The sequence below is a fragment of the Felis catus genome, chromosome X, assembly GCF_018350175.1.
Source record: "Felis catus isolate Fca126 chromosome X, F.catus_Fca126_mat1.0, whole genome shotgun sequence".
NCBI lineage: Eukaryota > Metazoa > Chordata > Mammalia > Carnivora > Felidae > Felis > Felis catus.
Genome location: NC_058386.1, coordinates 1,660,752 through 1,682,529, shown reverse-complemented (window position 1 = coordinate 1,682,529; position 21,778 = coordinate 1,660,752). Strand labels below are relative to the sequence as shown.

The following is a 21,778-nucleotide window of genomic DNA, read 5'->3' as shown; positions in this document are numbered from 1 at the left end:
AAGAAAGAAAGAAAGAAAGAAAGAAAGAAAGGGAAAGCAAAATTTAAAGTTTATAAACTTACTCATAGAGATTTTACCATTTCACTACCAAGCAAAGGTCACCCACCTCCAAGACCTCTGATTACCCTCCCTATTTGTCTTCCTGGAAACACCATAAATACTCTTAAACACTTAACATCCACTCCAGAAAATACAATTTTATACAGATATCCCCTCACAGGTGAGTAGGTAAATCAATTCTGGGATATCTAGAATCCTATAGAATACCATCCGGCCACCATAAGGAGCAAACTGTCAATAACACAGGCAACACCAGGGAGGGGTCTCCAAGTGATTACGCTGAGTAAAAAAAAAAAAGCCACAAAAAAGAATATGTAATATTTCACACTCCGGTTATATAAAATCCTAGAAAACATAAAAAAAGAGAGAGAGAGAGAGAGAGAGAGACAGAGAGAGATGATTCAATACAACTAACACTTAACCCTTCATGCTCAAACTTGTTGACCGTTAAAAATTTCAGCACACCAAACTGGAATTAGTTTAACTTAACGTCTTTTACATTAATTATATGAACTTAACATATTTTACTTACTTGAAACAAGTGGTTTCTCCAATTCCTACATTTGTGGACACGGGTCCTGTGCATCCAGGCTCCTGCCACGGTTCCAAGAGACTGCGCTCGTTATTATAATTAAACGTTTATTAAGTACCAAGGTTGTGCCCTGCTCAAGTCTGTCAATTATCTTTGTATTTAAATATAACCTACCTGGCAGCTGTTGCATACTTATTTGCCAAAGGAACATTTCATCTCAGCTTTCAACTGCCACCAAATACTCATGTATAATTAAGGAGACTTAATTAAGTCGAATACGTTTTCTGCCAGGATAATTTAAAAAAAAACAAAATCTCCACCAAGGATTCCAGTTAGAGTTTCAAAATAGCGACGAGAGGGTAGATGTACAACAAGAATTTCACCATGTTCAATTCTGACGCCAACTTTCAAGAGTAGCTTCTGTCTTGTGGTCTACATGTGTCTTACAAACACTGCATCATGTGTGGCTGCAACTTGCACCTCTGAGGAAGGCGAGGGTCATTAGCTGCATTGATACCTGGAGACATAATGGCACTGAGACAGCATGCAATATTCAGTTAGACACTCCAAGAACAATAGATGATAGAAGAAATGCTTCGAGGGAAGATAGAGAAAGGTAGATAGATACAGGGATGAATAGAAAGATATACAGATGGATGGATGGATGGATGGATGGATAGATAGATATAGATGTTAGATATGATGAATAGATGGATGGATGGATGGATGGATGGGTGGATGGATACATTATTGATAGATGATAGATACATAGACACATAGATACATGGATATAGATATGATGATGGATGGATGGATGAATGGATGGATGGATGAATGGAGATAGATAGATAGATAGATAGATGATAGATAGATAGATATGATGGAAGGATAGATGGATAGATGTATGGATGGGAGGATATATGGATGGGTGGATGTTGAGGTGGATAGATAGGTAGATAGATAGATAGATAGATAGATAGATAGATAATAGATGGATGGATGGATACATAGATAATTGTACATAGATACATGTACAAAGATAATTGTACATAGATAATATGTATCATAGATACATAGATTGATGGATAGATACATGATAGATGGATGGATAGATAGAGATTACATAGATAGAAAATAGATAGATAGATAGATAGATAGATAGATAGATAGATAGATAATAGATGGATGGATGGATGGATGGATGGATAGATAGATATAGATGTTAGATATGATGGATAGATGGATGGATGGATGGATGGATGGATGGGTGGATGGATAGATTATTGATAGATGATAGATACATAGACACATAGATACATGGATATAGATATGATGATGGATGGATGGATGAATGGATGAATGGATGGATGGATGAATGGAGATAGATAGATAGATAGATAGATAGATAGATATGATGGGAGGATAGATGGATAGATGTATGGATGGGAGGATATATGGATGGATGGATGTTGAGGTGGATAGATAGATAGATAGATAGATAGATAGATAATAGATGGATGGATGGATACATAGATAATGATTGATGGATAGATACATGGTAGATGGATGGATAGATAGAGATTACATAGATAGAAAATAGATAGATAGATAGATAATAGATGGATGGATGGATATATAGATGATTGATGGACAGATAGATGATGGATGGATAGATAGGTACAATTGCTTCTATCACAAGATTTTTTTTCTCATTTGATTGTACCCTGTTTTACAGTCTTATTATGTCTGTGAAAACGGGATATGGGAGCCAGACAAGCAGTGATGTTCACGCGAGCATTACCGTGGGCAAGACGGGCACATCATCCCTGGGAAGGGATCTTCAGCCAGAGCTCCTTAATTTCTGGAGACACAACCAAGGAGCCAGCGTTGCAAGGAGGTCATACTTCAAAGACATTCCAGTCCTGGGATCCTGCATGCCGTCCCCTCCCCCGCAGGGCCCTCTCTGCCCACAGACCTTCTCCCTGGGCAGCGTCTCGCTTGTAACCGACGCCTGGGCTGTTGGTGAAGAGAACACAATACAACTCACTCCAGTTCCCTGAAGCATCAATGCAAATACAACAGAGGAAGCCCGAGGGCCCGGAGGGCAGGGGGTACAGTCCCCTTCAGAAGGGATCCTGGTAGGAATTGGGGAACACTCTGTACCCACACAGTGACACGTCACCTCACAGCCCCAAATGACTCCAGACCAAAAACACGCAAGGATCCCGTTCCGGGGCTGTGTACTGGAAAAAGTAGCCAAGGGGAGAAACGGGGAGAGGCTGTAAGTCCGGGTTGACAGCTTCAGTGTGCGACCTGCCCAGCAGGACTGTGACAGGGCAGCGGAAGGTCAGTACGCGCCAGGAAGCCTTCTGCAAAGTGCTGGATCGCTGGGGCGTCCTCAGCGAGAGCCGTCTTGGTCCCAGGCCACACTCAGCAACGTCTGCGGGCATTTGGGGGCGGTCACAACCTGGGCAGCGGGAGGTGTTACGGGCCTCTGGTCTTATCCCTCAACGGGGAGCGAGGTGGGGTGCACCACAAGTCACGTGGAAATTCCAAGATGTGTCTCCGCTTAGTCTGGTTAAAAAAACTAAACTAAAGCAAACAGTCCACAAAACACAAGGAGTCCCGCTGCCCTCCTCCATCACCCGCACCCGGGGCGGAACCTTGTTCCTGTCCTTTGTTAAGTTCACAAAGAATGTTGGACGCCTGGAGCCATTAGGACTGCTGTTATCTGCCAGGCCGGAGCCCCCAGTGGAAAGTCTGCAAGGCTCAGCCCCCCGGGTGGGGTTGGGGGGGTTGGTGACCACACACGAGGGGCTTTGAGGGGGGACGTGTTGACGGGACGGCACACCTGGGAATGCGCAGCAAGGTCTGATTCAGGAAAGCCTTGGAAAGGAAGTCTTTGGTGTGACGGCTGTGCCTCCGGCAGGAGGAAGCTGGCTCCCCGGTGAGTAGCAAAGAACAGACACAAACAAAAACAATGGCCTCAAGCCCCAGAGCAGCAGCTCCCCAACGCGGGCATCCGCCTCGGCGGCTGCGAAGTTCCTGGCCTGTGATGCTGCTGGCCCGCGAAGGCACACCTATTTTCTGTTCCCCCTTTTCCATGCGGAGGCAGACGCAGGCTGCAGGGGAAGGGGCGCGGGCTGTGAGGAGCTCGGGAGAGGCATTTTGAAGGCAACCGGTTGGCCGCTTCGGAGGGAGACCCAGCACAGAGCCCTGAGCTGAGGACAGAGGTCAGGAGGTTGCGACCCGCTGGGGAATAAATGAGTCACCGGCCCCCGCGGGAGCCGTGTGTGCTGCCCCCGGGGCACCTTGCGCGTTCTAATGAGTAACAGAAGGTCTCCTGTACCAACAGGCCGCTGGCCACGGCCCCGGCCACTCTCTGCACAACCGAACTTGCTTCTCCTCCACCTCCTTGCTGTGGCTCTGAACGGGCTGGGTCGCTGTGCACATGCGTGCGGCCGGCCGGCCGGCCGAGGAGGCCTGGGCACTGGCGGCCGCCTCAGGACAGTCCCGCAGGACCAGCCGTGCCCTCTGCTGCACCGCCAGCCGATCGCTGAGGTCCAGGCGGCCCGGCCCCGACGGAGCACAGCCATCCAGGTAACTGGGAAGCCCACAGACGCGTGAAAGGATCACTGACTGGTCCCCCCCACCCCACCCCATGTCTCTCTCTCTCTCTCTCTCTCAGACACACACACACACACACACACACACACACACACACACACACACCCCTGGGGTGATTGCAAAAAGGAACCAGATTGAAAGGAACCAGAAAAATCATGCAGAGGTGGGGAAGCATGGAGACGGGATTGTGAACGGCTCTCAGAGCCTGTGGACTCGACGTGGCTGGGATCCCAGAGACCGGAAAGCGAGCTGGTTTTGGGAGCAGCTCCAGGCAGAGCCGGGAAGGCAGGCTTGCCGTCTGGGGTCTGGAGGACAGCTGGGAAGCTGTGTGCAATTTCTTCCCACCCAGGGAAGACACTGCGTTGAAGGGCTTTTCTTTCTCCGTGTCCTTATCTTTAAAAAAAAAAAAAAAATTGAGAGGGGCACTTAAGTGGCTCAGTTGGTTGAGCATCCGACTTTGGCTCAGGTCATGATCCCACCATCTCGGAGTTCGAGCCCCACGTCGGGCTCTGTGATGACAGCTCGGAACCTAGAGCCTTCTTCCGATCCTGTGTCTCCCTCTCGGCCCCTCCCCCACTCACACTCTGTGTCTTTCTCTCTTTCAAAAACAAATAAACATTAAAAACAAACGAACAAATGAAAAGACCGGGCATCTATGATTTGTGGGGCGAACAAAGCTGACCAGATCTGTAAACGTTGTTTCAGTGGAAGCCAGTGACACCCAGTCACGTTCCAACGGCAGAGTGGGGATAGCGGCAACGTGGGCAGAAAAGCCCCAAATATTTATCGTCCTGCCCATGACAGACGTACATTCCTCATTCTTAACACAGCGTTCAGCTTCCTTAAAGCCTTTCTGACAGACAAGACCATTCTTACGAGTTCTCGGTAGCTGTTTTAAGGTTTTATTGACACGATCCGAGCGCATCAAAGTTTCCCGTTCGATAGGTAGGTACTATCTTACGTGTTGAACATCGTTATTACATACGTCCTTGTTTCTTACAGGAACTACGAGCGAAAAGAGAACATGTTACGTCTGGAGCACGCTTGGTAAGGTAGAAACAGTGCAATCTCCAGTCTTCTGTTTGCGCCTCTACCTTTCTTTACGCCTCCTCGCTCAGGACGCGCTGATGGAGCGCTCCGGCACACCTAGCAATTGCTGATGCATCTGGGGCGCTGGCCGTGGGGCTCAGGGTTTATATCGCTGTCCCACACTCTGCAGTCTGGGAGCCACTCGAAGGCATTCTATTCCACTTTTCCCAAACCACGTCGTCTGGTTTTCCGGGGTGCCCACACCGCAAATCTTCTTTGGAGACTCAGATCCCATGTTGATTTCATGGCCCCGGGGATTGGCACACTCTTGTCCCTCTGTATATGCACCTGCCCACAGAGACTTCCAGAAACAGGAGGGCCCCCACGGAGGCCACGGTTATGGTAGCCATAGTGGTAGCAAAGGCACCACCCCCCTCCCCCCCCCCTCCCCGTGACAGTCTTTGGTAGTTTCACACTCATGCTAGAATATATGGCTATTTTTCATAGACTCAGAATCACCAGATGGCATTGGTGAGCTTTTGCCCTGACTTGGGCCCTGACTCAGTGGCCCAGTTCCCACCAACGGGCCACAGAGACCCAAGTTCAACACAGTTTACTTGTTTAAAGAAAAACGAGGAAGAGGCAAAGGCAGAGAGTTATAGCTGTTCTGGGGACCTGATCCAAGCCACAAAAAAGGACTTTCCTTAGTCATGGTATGAGTCCTAATAACAGACCCCAGGGCTTCCAAAGACAAAATGTTTACACTTCAGATAAAATCATCAAGGGCCACCTGGGCGGCTCAGTCAGTTGAGCGTCCGACTCTCGATCTCAGCTCAGGTCTGGATCTCACCGTTGGTGAGTTCAAGCCCCACCTCAGGCTGTGTGCAGACAGTGCGGAACCTGCTTGGGATTCTGTCTCTCCCTCTCTCTCTCTTCCTCTCCATAATGCTCTCTCTATCAAAATAAATATACAAATTTAAAAAAATAAAAAGTAAAAAACCATCCCTCTCTCTCTCCCTCTCCATAATGCTCTATCAAAATAAATATATAAATTAAAAAAAAAATAACCATCCAGAAGGTGAATTGTTTTCAACTTTAAAACAAAAATCAAATACCTCAGAAATGTAGTCAAACCCTTCCACAACACGATGCAATATCCAAGTCCCCTAGTGACGCCCCTACAAACGCCACTATTTAACTGGAAAGCAGCGTTAAGCTTTCGTTGGCACCTTGCCTTTCAGGACCTGGCTAGCTGTGACAGTCGGCGCACTTCTGGGTGTGACGCCCTCCGCCAGCAGGGATCTATCTGGTTCGCGTCCAAACATCCTTCTTCTGATGGCAGACGATTTCGGCATTGGCGACATTGGCTGCTATGGCAACGACACCATCAGGCAAGGATCTGAGAACGGGTCCTCTGGCGTCTCGATGCAAACCCTACTGACAAGGGGTCAAACCTTTGACGTGTGCAGTCCAGACCTTGACCGGATTCCGCACACGTCCGTGCCACGCCCCCTCGCCCCTCGTTCTGCCCTCACCAGCGCTAACCCCAGCTCAGATGCCTCCTACGTGTGACTCCTCATTTCACTTTTTTTTTTTTTAATTTTTTTTTTCAACGTTTATTTATTTTTGGGACAGAGAGAGACAGAGCATGAACGGGGGAGGGGCAGAGAGAGAGGGAGACACAGAATCGGAACCAGGCTCCAGGCTCCGAGCCATCAGCCCAGAGCCTGACGCGGGGCTCGAACTCACGCGAGATCACGCGAGATCTCGCGAGATCATGACCCGAGCCGAAGTCAGACGCTCAACCCACTGAGCCACCCAGGCGCCCCTAAGACTTTGTTTTAATGTGTATTTGTTTTTGAGGGAAACAGAGAGCAAGCACGAGCAGGGGAGGGGCAGAGAGAGAGGGAGACACAGAATCGGAAGCAGACTCCAGGCTCTGAGCCATCAGCACAGAGCCCGACGCGGGGCTCGAACTCACGGACTGCGAGATCGTGACCTGGCTGAAGTCGACGCTTAACCGACTGCCACCCAGGCGCCCCTCCTCATTTCACTTTGAAACGTGGTTTCTATCAGCACAGTCCATGAGGGACAGTGTCCACAGATTCAATGGTGTTGGGTCTAAGTCAAACACCAGGGCTTCCTCACCCTCCACTTCTGTCCATCAAGTCAAGTCTACCCAACCATGCATGACTTTTCCGGTGCTCCCCACTGGAATGCCCTGCTTCGGTCACACAAATCCATGCCCCCGTTACCCCAACATACCTCACCACACTCACCGGTCATCGCTAGCCTGTCTCGTGTAGAATGACCTCACTCCATCACCTGGGTCACATTCTAACTGCCCTTGGGCCCCGAACTCAGCCAACACCAGGAAGTGTCATCAGAATCCCACCCTCGAGTCCCAACGACAGCGTGCGGCTGCCATGGGGTCGAATTTTCGGGTCCTCTCATGGTTCACGTGACGTCCGAAGTTCTCGCCACTGCCTTTTGGCCACTCCCAAGAACATCTTGCTGTGCTAAATGATGATGGGCTGATTTTTCTATGAAATATGTAGCAGTTCTTGTAGACAAAAAACCCGTGTGTGTCTTTGTTCAGCAACAAAACTGTTCGTGTCTCTTCTGCAGGACTCCAAATATTGACCGCCTCGCACGAGATGGTGTGATGCTCACCCAGCACCTCGCGGCCGCGTCCGTGTGTACCCCAAGCAGGGCAGCTTTCTTAACGGGCAGATACCCTCTCCGATCAGGTCTGTTGTCCCTCCTGTCTCACCATGGCTCTGGAGAAGAGCGTGTTCCCTGTAACTCCTCTAACGCAGGTATTAAAGCATGGGTCCACTGGTATCGTGGGGAGAGAATAATCTGATATCGCCATAGTTTTACCATCAGATATAGAGCCCCACCGATAATGACATGACTCAGATGGGGCATTTCAGTAGGGAATAGACAAAAAGTTGGAAGTCTGTGTGATGTTCTTGGACCCTAAGGACGAAGAAGGTCCATATCAAGGGTTTTCCCTTTGGTTAAAGCCAATTGATTGTACACGTCAACCGTATCTTGAAAGGCCTTCGCAGCACCATCTGAAGTAACGGGCTGGTGTTTGAATAACTGGACACTGGCCTGGCCATGTGACGTATCAAATGAACTGTCACAGACCCTCCTGTATATGGGTCTCTGGCACCCTCTCATGTCCCAGGGAAGAAGGAATCTTGGCCAACTTAAGCTAAAACACCCCACCTGTCTTTGTTATGGCCGAGAACTACGTATGTTCCCCTAGTCTCCTGCGGCGTCAGATGCATTCTCAAAGGTTTGGAAAATCTCAGAAAGAATTCTCCAGGTCCCCAAAAGATGATCAGTGGGAACTGTGTTCACTCTTTGAACCAGGTGGATCTTCCCTAGTAAGACTGAGCTGCATTGGTGAAAATGGTCTAGGGGGCATAGAGCACCTTCTAAGTCAGTGGTTTTCAACTGTATGCTTCAGAACTTCAGAAAAATGTTTAACCTACCTTTTGGAACACTCGCGTCCATGCCTTGGGCATGTCAGGGCTGGTAGGAATTATAGCCATGGCTCCCCACCTTGCTGGCACATTTGAATCATCTAGGGCGTCTTGCAACCCACCTCAAATTCCACCCCCAACCAACTGAACTCAAACTCTCTGGATCGACGACCAGGTTTCAGAATAGTTTGAAGCTTCTCAGATGATTCCAAAGAGCAGACAAGTTTGAGAACCCCTCAAACTTGTTATATCAAGAGTTTGGTGAAATTATAAAACCAATTTTAATTCCCCTTCCTCTGTCCTTTCATCCTCTTTGTGTGTATAACCTTCACACAGCAACACAGTTAAGTGTTTTTGCTAATTGTTCAATTAATTTTTCACTGCCTGTTTTACATGAAAAATTAACCATAATGGCAAATGTCAATGTGTGATGGTAACATTTCTTTGAAAATGTTTCCTCAAAGGTATGGTTTCCAGTAATGGTTATCGTGTTCTTCAGTGGACGGGAGTATCTGGAGGGCTCCCGACCAACGAGACAACGTTTGCAAAAATATTAAAGGACAGAGGCTATGCCACTGGGCTAATAGGTATGTGCAGTTTTTAAAGTATTAATCACATTACTTTTATATGAAGAAGATATTCAACCATAAAGCTTGCAAATTACGTGGTCATGACACACTGGGATCGTCCACCGGACAGAAAGCTCCCTCCGTGCATGCAGGAACGACCTTAATACCTGCAGGTTGCTTCGTGCAAAGTACATGCTCAAGAAATGTCCGCTTAATGAAACATCTAGCATGTCATATTATTTGCTGATGCACTGTCACAAAAAAATTAGAAAATTCTTTTCTAATGTCACCAAATTACCAACAATTTCCACAACGTCGTTCCCCCTAAATTCCGCTTAGAAATGTGCCTCTTAGTACATTCCCTCTCTGCTTCCACAAATAGCATGCTTACTTTTCTGTATGTCAACAAACCATGTCATGTGTAAGTACAATCAGGGACAGTAGTTTCTTGAGAGGGGACCAAGCTGTCACTAGCGTTATCATCTTATACTGATAATTTTTATTAACAGTGCCATTTATTGATCGTAAAAAAGCAAGACCACCTGATACACTGACCATCAAATCTGACAGGCTCTTTGTTGTTTTCGGGACAGAAGTCTACCCATGTGGAACATTCCTTGGAAAATTGCATGAGGTTTTCTGGATGGGAGGCACCATTTGGGGTGTTGGGAAGATACACAGGCCTCTTTGTCAATACCCTAGTAGTGACAGTAGAGAAGCTAAACACCTGTCATTGGTTGAACTTGACAGTTGTGTTCTGTAGAACCTAATGTCCACCATGATCCTGACCATCATTTCAGTGCTTTAACAAAGAGAGGGACAGGGGCGCCTGGGTGGCGCAGTCGGTTAAGCGTCCAACTTCAGCCAGGTCACGATCTCGCGGTCCGTGAGTTCGAGCCCCGCGTCAGGCTCTGGGCTGATGGCTCGGAGCCTGGAGCCTGTTTCCGATTCTGTGTCTCCTTCTCTCTCTGCCCCTCCCCCGTTCATGCTCTGTCTCTCTCTGTCCCAAAAATAAATAAACGTTGAAAAAAAATTAAAACAAAAACAAAAACAAAAACAAAGAGAGGGACAATCCCAAAGTCAAGAAATCTTTTCCCCGCTGACTACAGCAGATTGCATTTTCTTTTTTTTTTTTTAATTTTTTTAACGTTTATTTATTTTTGAGACAGAGAGAGACAGAGCATGAATGGGGGAGGGTCAGAGAGAGGGAGACACAGAATCGGAAACAGGCTCCAGGCTCTGAGCCGTCAGCACAGAGCCCGACGCGGGGCTCAAACTCACGGACCGCGAGATCATGACCTGAGCCGAAGTCGGCTGCTTAACCGACTGAGCCACCCAGGCGCCCCCAGATTGCATTTTCTAGAGCAATCTGAGCATCCTGTGCCTTCCTTATTGACCTACCAGAGACCTTTGCAAATTCAGGCACAGTAGATTGAATAATGCTCACCAGAGATATCATGTCCTACATGCTGGAGGCTGAAAATATTACTTTCTATGGAAAAAGGGTCTTTGCAGATGTGATTAAGTTGAGGATCTTGATATCACCTCACACCTGTCAGAACGGCTAACATTAACAACTCAGGTGACAACAGGTGTTGGCGAGGATGCGGAGAGAGAGGATCTCTTTTGTATTGTTGGTGGGAATGCAGCTGGTGCAGCCACTCTGGAAAACAGTATGGAGGTTCCTCAAAAAAACTAAAAATAGAACCGCCCTATGACCCAGCAATTGCACCACTAGGCATTTATCCAAGGGATACAGGTGTGCTGTTTCGAAGGGGCACAGGCATCCCCATGTTTATAGCAGTGCTATCAACAATAGCCAAAGTATGGAAAGAGCCCAGATGTCCATTGATGGATGAATGGATAAAGAAGCTGTTGTATGTATATGTACAGTGGAGTATTACTTGGCAATCAAAAAGAATGAAATCTTGCCATTTGCAACTACCTGGATGGAACTAAAGGGTATTATGCTAAGTGAAATTAGTCAGTCAGAGAAAGAGAAATATCATATGACTTCACTCATATGAGGACTTTAAGAGACAAAATAGACGAACATAAGGGAAGGGAAACAAAAATAATATAAAAACAGGGAGGGGGACAAAACAGAAGAGACTCTTAAATACGGAGAACAAACAGAGGGTTACTGGAGGGGGTGTAGGAGGGGAGATGGCCTAAATGGGCATCTATTTTGCCTTTCAGGAAAATGGCACCTGGGTCTCAACTGTGAATCTTCCAACGATCACTGCCACCACCCTCTCAACCACGGATTCGACCATTTCTACGGAATGCCGTTTTCCATGATGGGAGACTGCGTCCGCTGGGAACTGTCAGAGAAGCGTGCAGGTATGGAGCGGAAACTCAACGTCTGTTTCCAAATCATGGCCGTGGCTGCCCTCACGCTCACCGCTGGGAAACTCACCCACCTGACGTCAGGCTCATGGACTCCGGTCATCTGGTCAACCATGGCTGCCATCTTCCTCTTTACAACCTCGTATTTCCTGGGAGACCTGATTGTTCACGCAGACTGCTTTCTGATGAGAAACCACACCATCACTGAGCAACCCATGCACTTTCCAAGGACGACGTCTCTTATTCTCAAAGAGGTCTCGTCCTTCATCCAAAGGTGAGCATCCAAGGAAGGGTTAGCTTCATCCTAGGGCTCTGGTCCATGGTGAAAATGCATTTTGAAAAGTCTTTTTCTATAATGAGGATAAGACCAGTGAAATCACCGTAGCCCAGAAAGACGTTTTTTGGTAAACTGTGTCATAGATGATGTTCAGTTGAGCCCCACTTGAGTCAGTCCCATTGCGTAAGCACCCGCTGATCACCACCGGCCGTATTTAACTAACAAAACAAACTGAAACACCCGTAGATTTACAATAAATTCTAAATATTTTTAAAGCTCTATCATCAGAACTACATTGTCCTGTTGGCAACTTTATGCTAAATGTGAGTTTGAGTAACAAGGAACTTACTGTGTCAGAGCCCAGAGGGACTTGATGAAAAGCTACGCCAAACAGAGGTGGTTTCTATGCTCCCCAAGGGTGTTCCAGTAAAGTGGGGGCAGGGGGACCACTGGTGAACCCCAGTTCACTCGGTGGTGATGAGGTTGTGATCATGTTCCAGAACATTCTTTTCGTGGAAGTGCCTAACGTGAGTCTGAAATGATGTTGACGGTTACAGTTGACCTTGAACAACGTGGGGGTTCCCAGATGCCCACACCATGTGCTGAGGAAAATCACAAATAACTTTGACTCTCCCAAAACGTAACTGTTAATAGCCTATTGTTGACTGGAAGTTTTACTGATCACATGAAGAGTCGATCAACACATTGTTTGTGTGCTATATGTATTCTATGCTGTGTTCTTACAATAAAGTGAGCTAGGGAAGCCCAGGTGGCTCCGTCTGTAGAGCATGGGACTCTTGATCATGGGGTTGTGAGTTCGAGCCCCATGTTGTGTATAGAGATTACTTAACAATAAAACTTAAAAAAAAAAGAAAGCCAAATATGCAATATCACTTTATCCTATACACTAAGGATTGAGGTGGGAACCTATACCGACATAATCGAATGAAATAAATAACTGAATTAAGTAAACTCCAGCCACCTGGAATTGTCTTACCTTCAGATCCAGAGGCACATACACCTATAAACTGCTAAAAAACAGGGAAAAAATACGTGTCATATCTGTGCCATTTTTTAAGTTTCTTCATTTTATTTTTGAGAGAGAGAGAGAGAACCAGCAAGGGAGGGGCAGAGAGAAAGCAGGAGAGAGGATCCAAAGTGGGCTCTGAGCTGTCAGCACAGAGCCCGATGTGGGACTCGAAGTCAGAAACCGTGAGATCATGACCTGAGCCAAAGTCAGACGCTCAACCAACTGAGCCACCCAGGCGCCCCTCAACAGACTTTAGAAGGGTGACGCCATCACATTAAACACTAGCAGGTAGACTTCTTTAAGGACATGACGATCTAGATCTTTATTTTGCATCTTCTAGGGCCTCGGTCTCTGCTTTACGTAAAAGTAAACCCAGTCGTGTTATTTATTCTCAGAAACAAGCAAACACCTTTCCTCCTCTTTGTGTCCTTTCTACACGTGCACACCCCTCTGATCACCACCGAGAAGTTCCGCGGGAAGAGTGTCCACGGGCTGTACGGGGATAACACGGAAGAGATGGACTGGATGCTGGGTAAGTAGGTGCCTTTTCCCCGTGCAGGCAGGATGGTTGCTTCTCTGGAAACAGCAGCAGGAAAGGAGATTAACGCAGACTACAGATGGAAGAGGCAGTGTGAACAGTGCGATCTCATTGCACAGGAAGGCTGCGAGCGATTGTAGCCTTTTCGTCTCTCTGATGGCTTTGTTTCTTCTCATCACGCTGTCTTAGGTGGGTTGATGTTGGATTTCCCCCCAGGAGAACAGAGCTTAAAATCCCCACGGGGTAGGATTGTCTTGCCCTGTTCTCCCAGTGCATCCCCTGCGTTTGGAATGATGCCCGGAATGACAGAAAGGGCACATTTGTCCCATGAGTACATGGATACAGACACACACACACTTCCCTGCTCCTCACATGAGGATTCGGGTCCCCTCGGGCTGACGTGCCGGTGGACGGAGAGGGCCAAGAGATACAGAATGATGGGAACCAGATTTTAGGAGAAAACATACTTTAAAAATTCGCCGAAAACATCACTTTGGAGGAAAATGTATGACTTGAATGAACTGTTGGAGAAAATAGTGGCGGTTGTGAGACCTGTAGGCAAAGACTGATGTCACATGGCGTCCCCCCGTGGGACTTTGTGATGCCATTTTCTTCAGGGCGAACTCATTCACCATTACCACTATGGTCCTTGTGTGGAAAAGATGAAAAATGACTGGAAAATCCAGAGTCGGATGGCCAACCAACTGAGCCACCCAGGCACCCTAGATATTGAGTGTTGAAAATGGAATTCACCATGTCACGGTTGGGGGAAAATCTGCTAAATGAATGCATGTGCAGGTGTATGTACTCGAACACTTACTGAGTGATAGAATCTGAAACTCTACAGTACAGAGCTAAGAACCCCCTAAGTCCATCAAGATAAGGAACCCAAGATACATTTAAGGAATCTTTTCTATAGCCTTAGTGCCTCTGTGTTCCAATTTCAAACACAACCAAACCACAGTATGATCATTAAAAAAAATTTTTTTTAACATTTATTTATTTTTGAGACGGAGAGAGACAGAGCATGAACGGGGGGAGGGCCAGAGAAATAGAGGGAGACACAGAATCCGAAGCAAGCTCCAGGCTCCAAGCTGTCAGCACAGAGCCGGACGTAGGGCTCGAACCCATGAACCGTGACAACATGACCTGAGCTGAAGTTGGATGCTTAAGCGACTGAGCCACCCAGGTGTCCCCTGTTTTTCGTTTTTCGTTTTTGTTTAATGGAAGCATGGTTGACTCCATAATCTTCTTTTGCCTCCTTTTTAAATTTTTGCTATTTTTTTTCCTATGCAATATATTCCGTGTAGCTTGCCTGAAGCATGTTGGAAACAGAATGGGGTGCATCCGAGGGTGTATATGAACCTTGGGTCGGTGATGCTCAGAATAGCATGACTACACTGGTGTTTGTTCCCATTCATGTGCTAACACTAAAGGTTTATTCTCATGGAGAGCTCCAAAATACTCCAGCATGCACGGAAGACTTTGGTTTAAGACGGCCTTCCCTTTTGACTGGCTCACATGCCGTCTATTCTTTGCAGGGAAGATCCTTGATACTTTGGACACGGAAGGCTTGACCAACAGCACCCTGGTTTATTTTACGTCGGATCATGGGGGATCTTTAGAGTCTCGACTCCGAAACAACCAGTATGGCGGCTCGAATGGAATCTATAAAGGTAGGGAGAGTCCCAGATCCTTGTGTCTGGTCTTTATTTCCACCCTACAGTTCCCCACCCTTCCCTTGGAATGGGGCCATGCATGTCAAGAGAGTCACCAGAGACTCTGCTTTTCTATTCAGGGTAGAAAGTATAATTTGTCATACTGAAACTTGATTTTTTTTTTTCTTTTGCACAACGCTGTGGTTTCGGTAGAATCACAGAATTATGAAAACATCACCACCGCTCAACCGCAAAACATGGTCAATTCCTCAGAAAGACACTCAGTACCCATGTGCAGTCATTCCCGGATCCTCCCTGTGCCCAGCCCCTGGCAACCACCTACTCTTTCTGTGTTCCCCTCTTCTAACCAGTTCATGTAAATGAATCGTGCAGTACGTGGCCCTTGACACCTGGCTTCTTTCAGCGAGCACGATGTCTCTCCCAGGTCCACCCACATCCTGGCATGTGTCAGTGCCACGGTCCTTTTTATGGCTAAGCTTCCACTGTGTGGAGGGGCCACAGTTTGATTACCCATTGATTGAGTGAGGGACTCCGGAATTAGGCAATGCATCCAAGGAGGGTGGGTACCCGTGGTGGCCACATCATATGCAAACTAGAATGCTATCAACCACAGACATACCATTATCAGATGTACCCCAAGGATTGTAAAACACACTGCCAAAAAAATACGGCCCGATCACATTCTTTTCTGTTCGTGTTTACACACAGGTGGCAAAGGGATGGGGGGCTGGGAAGGCGGGATCCGCGTCCCGGGGATCTTCCGGTGGCCTGGGGTGCTGCCGGCCGGCCGAGTGATCCACGAGCCCACCAGCCTGATGGATGTTTTCCCCACCGTGGTCCAGCTGGGGGGCGGTGAGGTGCCCCAGGACAGGTACCTAACAGCCCAAGGAAACTCAAGCAGCTCAGTTTTGCATGCAGACAAACGTGTATGTGAAATGTCATTGTCACTTCCGCATTGCGTGACGTGCCCGTGATATCAGTTTCTGGGAAAACACTCCAGGCCCCCCGTTATGAGCTATTAGGATCAGCTGTCTGCTTCATTTGATGCACAGAATGTTTATTTCCCTTCTCCCGATTCATAAGTGGAGCCATGTTATTATGGTGGCCATCGAAAAAATCTAACAATTCATCGTGGGAAATTACTTTTCATGTAGTGTGGTAGAGATTTTGTACAGATTCCAATTTTTTTGTCTTAAAAATTATAGAGACTTTTTGGGGAAATAGAAAATAATATTATTTCATAATCTAATTAATTATGTATATAATCATAAGATGCAAAAATATAAGAAATATATGATTCTCATACAATTATAAATTGTTTGATATATATCATGTCGATCTATCTATACGTAGATCTATCGAGATATGTAGACTTAGATATGATTTAGATACGTTTTCCATATTTTATGCATATTCATGTAAATACATATATATTTAGACATCTTTCTGAACAGACAAAAAATTTAATGCCTTCATGGTATTTTCTTTCAACCATCCCCTTATAATTTTTAGCCTCGCTTTAAAAAAAATACTGTCTTATCATGTTACTGTCTGTCATGATTACCTCCTTATTAAGAATCCCCTAGAAGGTGAATTCCTGAGTCAAAGCGTATGGCTGTTTACAGATAAATCTCTTCATGTATTTTGTCAAAATTTTCCTTAGGAACCACAACCAGACATACGCGAGATGTCTACTTTAAAACATAACAGAGCTAAGATAAATATAGATTTTGTACAGGTAATTTATATAAAATTACTCATATGTGTGTATACAAATATACATATGTGTGTGTGTTATAATTTCCACCATTTTATCCCTGGAGAGGTTGAATATTTCATACCTTTAGTCAACATTCTTGTTTTTTCTTGCATTGAATATCATATCTCTGGTTGATTTTTTTTTTTCTAACTGGGTGCTAATCTTTAAATTAATTTCTAATTTGTCATTTGCTTTAAAAATAAAAATTTGACATGTATATTGCAAATGTGTTTCACTAGATGAAAAAAGAAATGCAGCCATATAATGCATATATTTATATGTTATATATATGTGTGTATATATATGGATATATAAGGATATACACATGTATTTATGTGTGTACATATATATATGTGTGTGTGTATACACACAAAACCAATGCTATATATTGTATGTGTGTGTATATATATGGATATATAAGGATATACACATGTATTTATGTGTATATATATATATGTGTGTGTGTGTATATACACACAAAACCAATGTTATATATTGTATGTGTGTGTATATATATGGATATATAAGGATATACACATGTATTTATGTGTGTATATATATATATGTGTGTGTGTGTGTATATACACACAAAACCAATGTTATATATTGTATGTGTGTGTATATATATGGATATATATAAGGATACACACATGTACAAAACCAATACTATATATTATATATGTGTGTGTGTGTATAAGAATATATATAAAGATATATATATGTTTATGTGTATATAAACACGATGAAGAACATTAATGAAACTAGAGAAAAAGATCCCCTTTCCGTGGGCATCTGTCAAAACCTATCCTCAGTATCGGTGATTTACATCTGACCCACAAGATTCTGAAAAGTAATCAAGACAATTAAGAAAAATCGAGAAGGATCCCTGCAGTTGTCCATAAAGTCATTTGCTTACCTTCAAGTATGGGGAAAGTTAATGGCCCGATACATCCACGCAACTTTACAGCTTTAGGAGTGGTGGGCAAGTCCCAAAGAAACACAGACCTGTTTCCCACCCTGAAGCAGTGGACCCCGTCACTAGGACATCAAATGCTCAGGGCCATCCCTGCAAATCACAAGTAGTGGGTTTAAGCTGTCTCCTACAAAGTGTGGAGAAAATGGAACTGGAGTCCCTAGAAGACCTCCGTCCTGAGTGGGGTGGAGTCACACCTTGGAAACTGGAGAAGACAAGGAAGGGAAGAGGGAAGAAAACCCAACAGGTGGGGCTAGGGGAGGGAACACAAAAGCAGGACGAGCAGCAGGCAAGGAAATGGTACTCAGTCTTGATGAATACACCGTAGGCTGCAATGGCTTAGAACCCAGTACAGTATAAAACCAAAGAGTCAGGTCACAGAACCTTCGGCTTATGTTTGCATTCCTAACAAGGTCGGTCTGGAAATAGCTGGATCCTTGGGGATACTTTAGCCAAAGGTGATGTTGGCAGACAAAGAATGGAGGCACCTGTCCCAGTGCTTCCCTAAACTTGCTAAGGCTCGAGCATGCCTTCCGTGCATCCTTGCTGCACCCCTGAGTCCCTGTGCTCCTCGTCTGCAGGGTGATTGATGGCCGGGACATGCTGCCCTTGCTGCTGGGGACAGCACAGCACTCGGATCACGAATTCCTGCTGCATTACTGCGAGAATTTTCTGCACGCAGTCCGCTGGCACCAACGTGACGGTGAGTTCTCTGGAACATGGAGTCACGTCTTGGCTTGTACTCCCATGGCTCTGCTTCACATGAGCCCCTATTATCCCTTTCTTGACCGTATTTTCCCCTCACAGCTGCCGGATGCAAGCGGTCAGTCACCTTATCACCATATTACCATTGTTTAGGGGATTTCATGTGGCCTTCCAGAACACAGGTGTTCTAGTCTGCCTCTCATCTTTGAAACCTGTGCTCTTAACCTACATTGGTCTCCACCTGTCCCAACCACCTTATCTCAACGACATGATTTCATCCTTGTAATAATCACAAGTTTATGATATAAGCAGCAACATGCATACCAAATAATTTTTGCATTTCAAAACTTCCTGGGCTATTTTGGCCCACTGGCCTTTTAAAAGAAGTCTAAAATCATGTGCAAGGGCTTTTTTTACTGTTTATTTTTTTTATAAATATTTATTTTTGAGAGAGAGTGCAAGCGGGGAAGCGGACAGAGGATCCAAAGTGGGCTCTGCATTAACAGCAGCAAACCCGGTGTGGGGCTCGAACTCACGAACCATGAGATCATGACCCGAGCTGAAGTTGGGTGCTCAACCAGCTGAGCCACTCAGGATCCACTGCAAGATTTTTTTTTTTAATCCGATGGGACTATGATTTGGCTCTGCATCCCATGTATAAACTGACTCTGAGAGAAGATTGGTTATCTTTACAATATCAGATTTTCCTGACTGAGTCACGTTATGCCCCTCGACTTAGTCTTTTTGTTTAAAAAATATTGATTTCATCAAGCACATTGTTCCCATCCCTACTAATTTCATTGTATTTTAATTGCCTCCATATTTCTATGCATCTGATCTCCATCATCACTTAAGTGGCATTGCTAGAGGTTTTCCATTGTTAGAAATTTTTTGTTTAATTCAGCTCTCGCATTTACTGTAGAACTGTTAGTTTTGAATTTTACACACAGTTGATTTCTGCTGCCACCTTTGTCTTCTGGTAACAGAGTTTCATTCATTTGAGTTACTTTTCTTCATTTCTATTTCCCTTCTATTACTCTTCTGTGCCTTGACATTTTCTCCTCTCTTTTGGATTTGCCCTATGGATTGATTGGATTTGTGACTTTATGATTGCATAGGTTTTGTGTTTCTTTTCTTCCTCCACTGTTTGGGAAGGACTGTATCCTTCTTGTGATTTAACTGTTATCTTTCCATTCCTCAAAACCATCCTCTAGAAGTCTCCAGCCATCGGAATCAAGGGTGAAGGAATACCTCTTGGGGTCTCCCTTATTTGAGGAAGTTACCATATTTTTTTTTTTAAGTGTTTAGTGTTTTAGTGTTTAGCATTTTTTTGGAGAGAGAGACAGAGTGTGAGCGGAGGAGGGACAGAGAGACAAGAAGAAACGTATTCTGAAACAGGCTCTAGGCTCCAAGCTGTCAGCCCAGAGCCTGACACGGGGCTCCAACTCATGAACTGTGAGTTTGTGACCTGAGCCAAATTTGGACGCCTAACTGACTGAGCCACCCAGGTGCCCCCTATAACATACACAGTTTTTAAATATTTATTTATTTTTGAGAGAGAGAGAGAGAGAGAGAGTGAGCAGGAGTAGGGCAGACAGAGAGGGGGGCAGGATCTGAAGAGGACTCTGCACTGACAGCAGCAAACCCAATGACGGGTTCAAATCCATGACCGTGAGATCATGAGCGCTGAAGTCAGACACTTAACCGACTAAACCACCCAGGCGCCCTTAGATTGTTTTCTTTAAACGTCCCTCCCTTTTCATCCATTATTTTCCATATTATTGTAATCTACATCCAGGCTTCAAGTTTGTTCTTTTACATTGTGGCTGCCCGTTAATGACCTCTCATCTCACAGTAACTGGGCGAATATCTCAATGTTTTTTCAAGGTCAGTAGACAGTGGGTGATTCTGGGAAGCCAGTGAGGGTGCTGTTGAAGAGGCTTGAACGTTGGGAATACGCCCCGTGTCTACTGCCCCCCCCCCCGCCCCGGTTACACATGGCTTCTCCAGACTCACTGTCGGGATACACGCGTGGGGGCCTCCCTCCCAGAGCAGCAGGAAGCCGGGAGGACAGGCTGTGCAGCTGGCACAACCTAACTCTGGGCAGGAGGCCAGTGCAGCGACCTCCCCGGTCCCTCCTTCTATTCTTTCAAAGTCTCTTCCTGAGGCAGAAGTAGGATGGGTGCCCTCCCAGAGAGGAAGGTTGGTTGCTATAGCTTGCCCCCTCCTTTCTTCCTCCCTCCCTCCCTCCTTTCCTTTCCTTTCCCTAGCTGCCCAGCGCCCTGGAGCAAACTTCATGAGAGCAGCTAGTGCCCTTGTAAGCCTCTGAGCATCCTGCCTGGAACTACCTACCACACAAGGAACTCACCCCCTTGTAGCTTTATTGAGCTGCCCAATCTGCCCTCCATTCATCACATCAGACACTTGGGCTTCTCCCAACACCCGTCCTCCGTCTCCACCTCAACCCATCCTCCTTCTCCAGGTCAACCCTCTGAGATTCGTGTCCTTCCCTCAGGAGGAAGACTGTGGAAAGTCCACTACACGACCCCAGTGTTCCACCCACATGGAGCCGGCGCCTGCTACGGGAGAGGGGTGTGCCCGTGCTTCGGGGACCAAGTGGCCCATCACGACCCACCTCTGCTCTTCGACCTGTCCAGAGACCCCTCCGAGGTGCACGCCCTCACGCCGGACACGGAGCCCGCCTTTTACCGGGTGATGGACACGATCTCACGCGCCGTGGAGGAGCATCGCCGGACGCTCAGGCCAGTCCCAGTGCAGCTGGACGCGCCGGGAAACATCTGGAAACCCTGGCTGCAGCCGTGCTGTGGCCCGTTTCCCCTCTGCTGGTGTGATCGGGAAAACGGCCAAGCATAAGCGCCTCCAGGGAGAACCAGGTCCCCCTTCCAGATCCCCGCAGGTCTTTGCTGGTGGAATTAAACCTCCCCTAGGGGGTTAAGTTATCCATTTGTGAGGGCGGACTAGTTTTGCATCTCAAAACAGGAAGTGAAAGGAACAGGCAGCCGGGTGCAGTCACCACTAGCTAGAAGGAGCCATGGGGGAGGGGGGCGGTGTTCAGACCACCCACAAGGAACTGGGGAGGAGGAGAGCCCCCCACCCCCACCCCAGGGACTTTCACCCACAGACCTCAGTGTCA

General features: G+C 46.4%; 1 protein-coding gene across 4 annotated transcripts; it reads left to right on the top strand.

Moving 5' to 3' along the window:
* Positions 1 to 3,617: 3,617 nt before the first annotated feature.
* On the top strand, positions 3,618 to 21,584 carry ARSL (arylsulfatase L). Of its 4 annotated transcripts, none has more exons than XM_045050505.1 (12): positions 3,619 to 3,825; positions 3,948 to 4,192; positions 5,222 to 5,266; positions 6,490 to 6,639; positions 7,877 to 7,998; positions 9,210 to 9,332; positions 11,514 to 11,937; positions 13,366 to 13,502; positions 15,050 to 15,184; positions 15,896 to 16,058; positions 18,501 to 18,622; positions 21,107 to 21,584. In XM_045050505.1, the coding sequence occupies exons 2-12, from the start codon at positions 4,044 to 4,046 to the stop codon at positions 21,496 to 21,498; spliced, it is 1,962 nt and encodes a 653-aa protein (XP_044906440.1). In that variant the 5' UTR covers positions 3,619 to 3,825; positions 3,948 to 4,043; the 3' UTR covers positions 21,499 to 21,584. The 4 variants fall into 4 exon arrangements, with proteins under 4 accessions (XP_023105296.2, XP_044906440.1, XP_023105297.2 ...); XM_023249529.2 differs by having other exon boundaries at positions 3,623 to 3,825; positions 21,140 to 21,584; XM_023249528.2 differs by having other exon boundaries at positions 3,618 to 4,192; positions 5,222 to 5,271; positions 21,140 to 21,584.
* Positions 21,585 to 21,778: the final 194 nt, after the last annotated feature.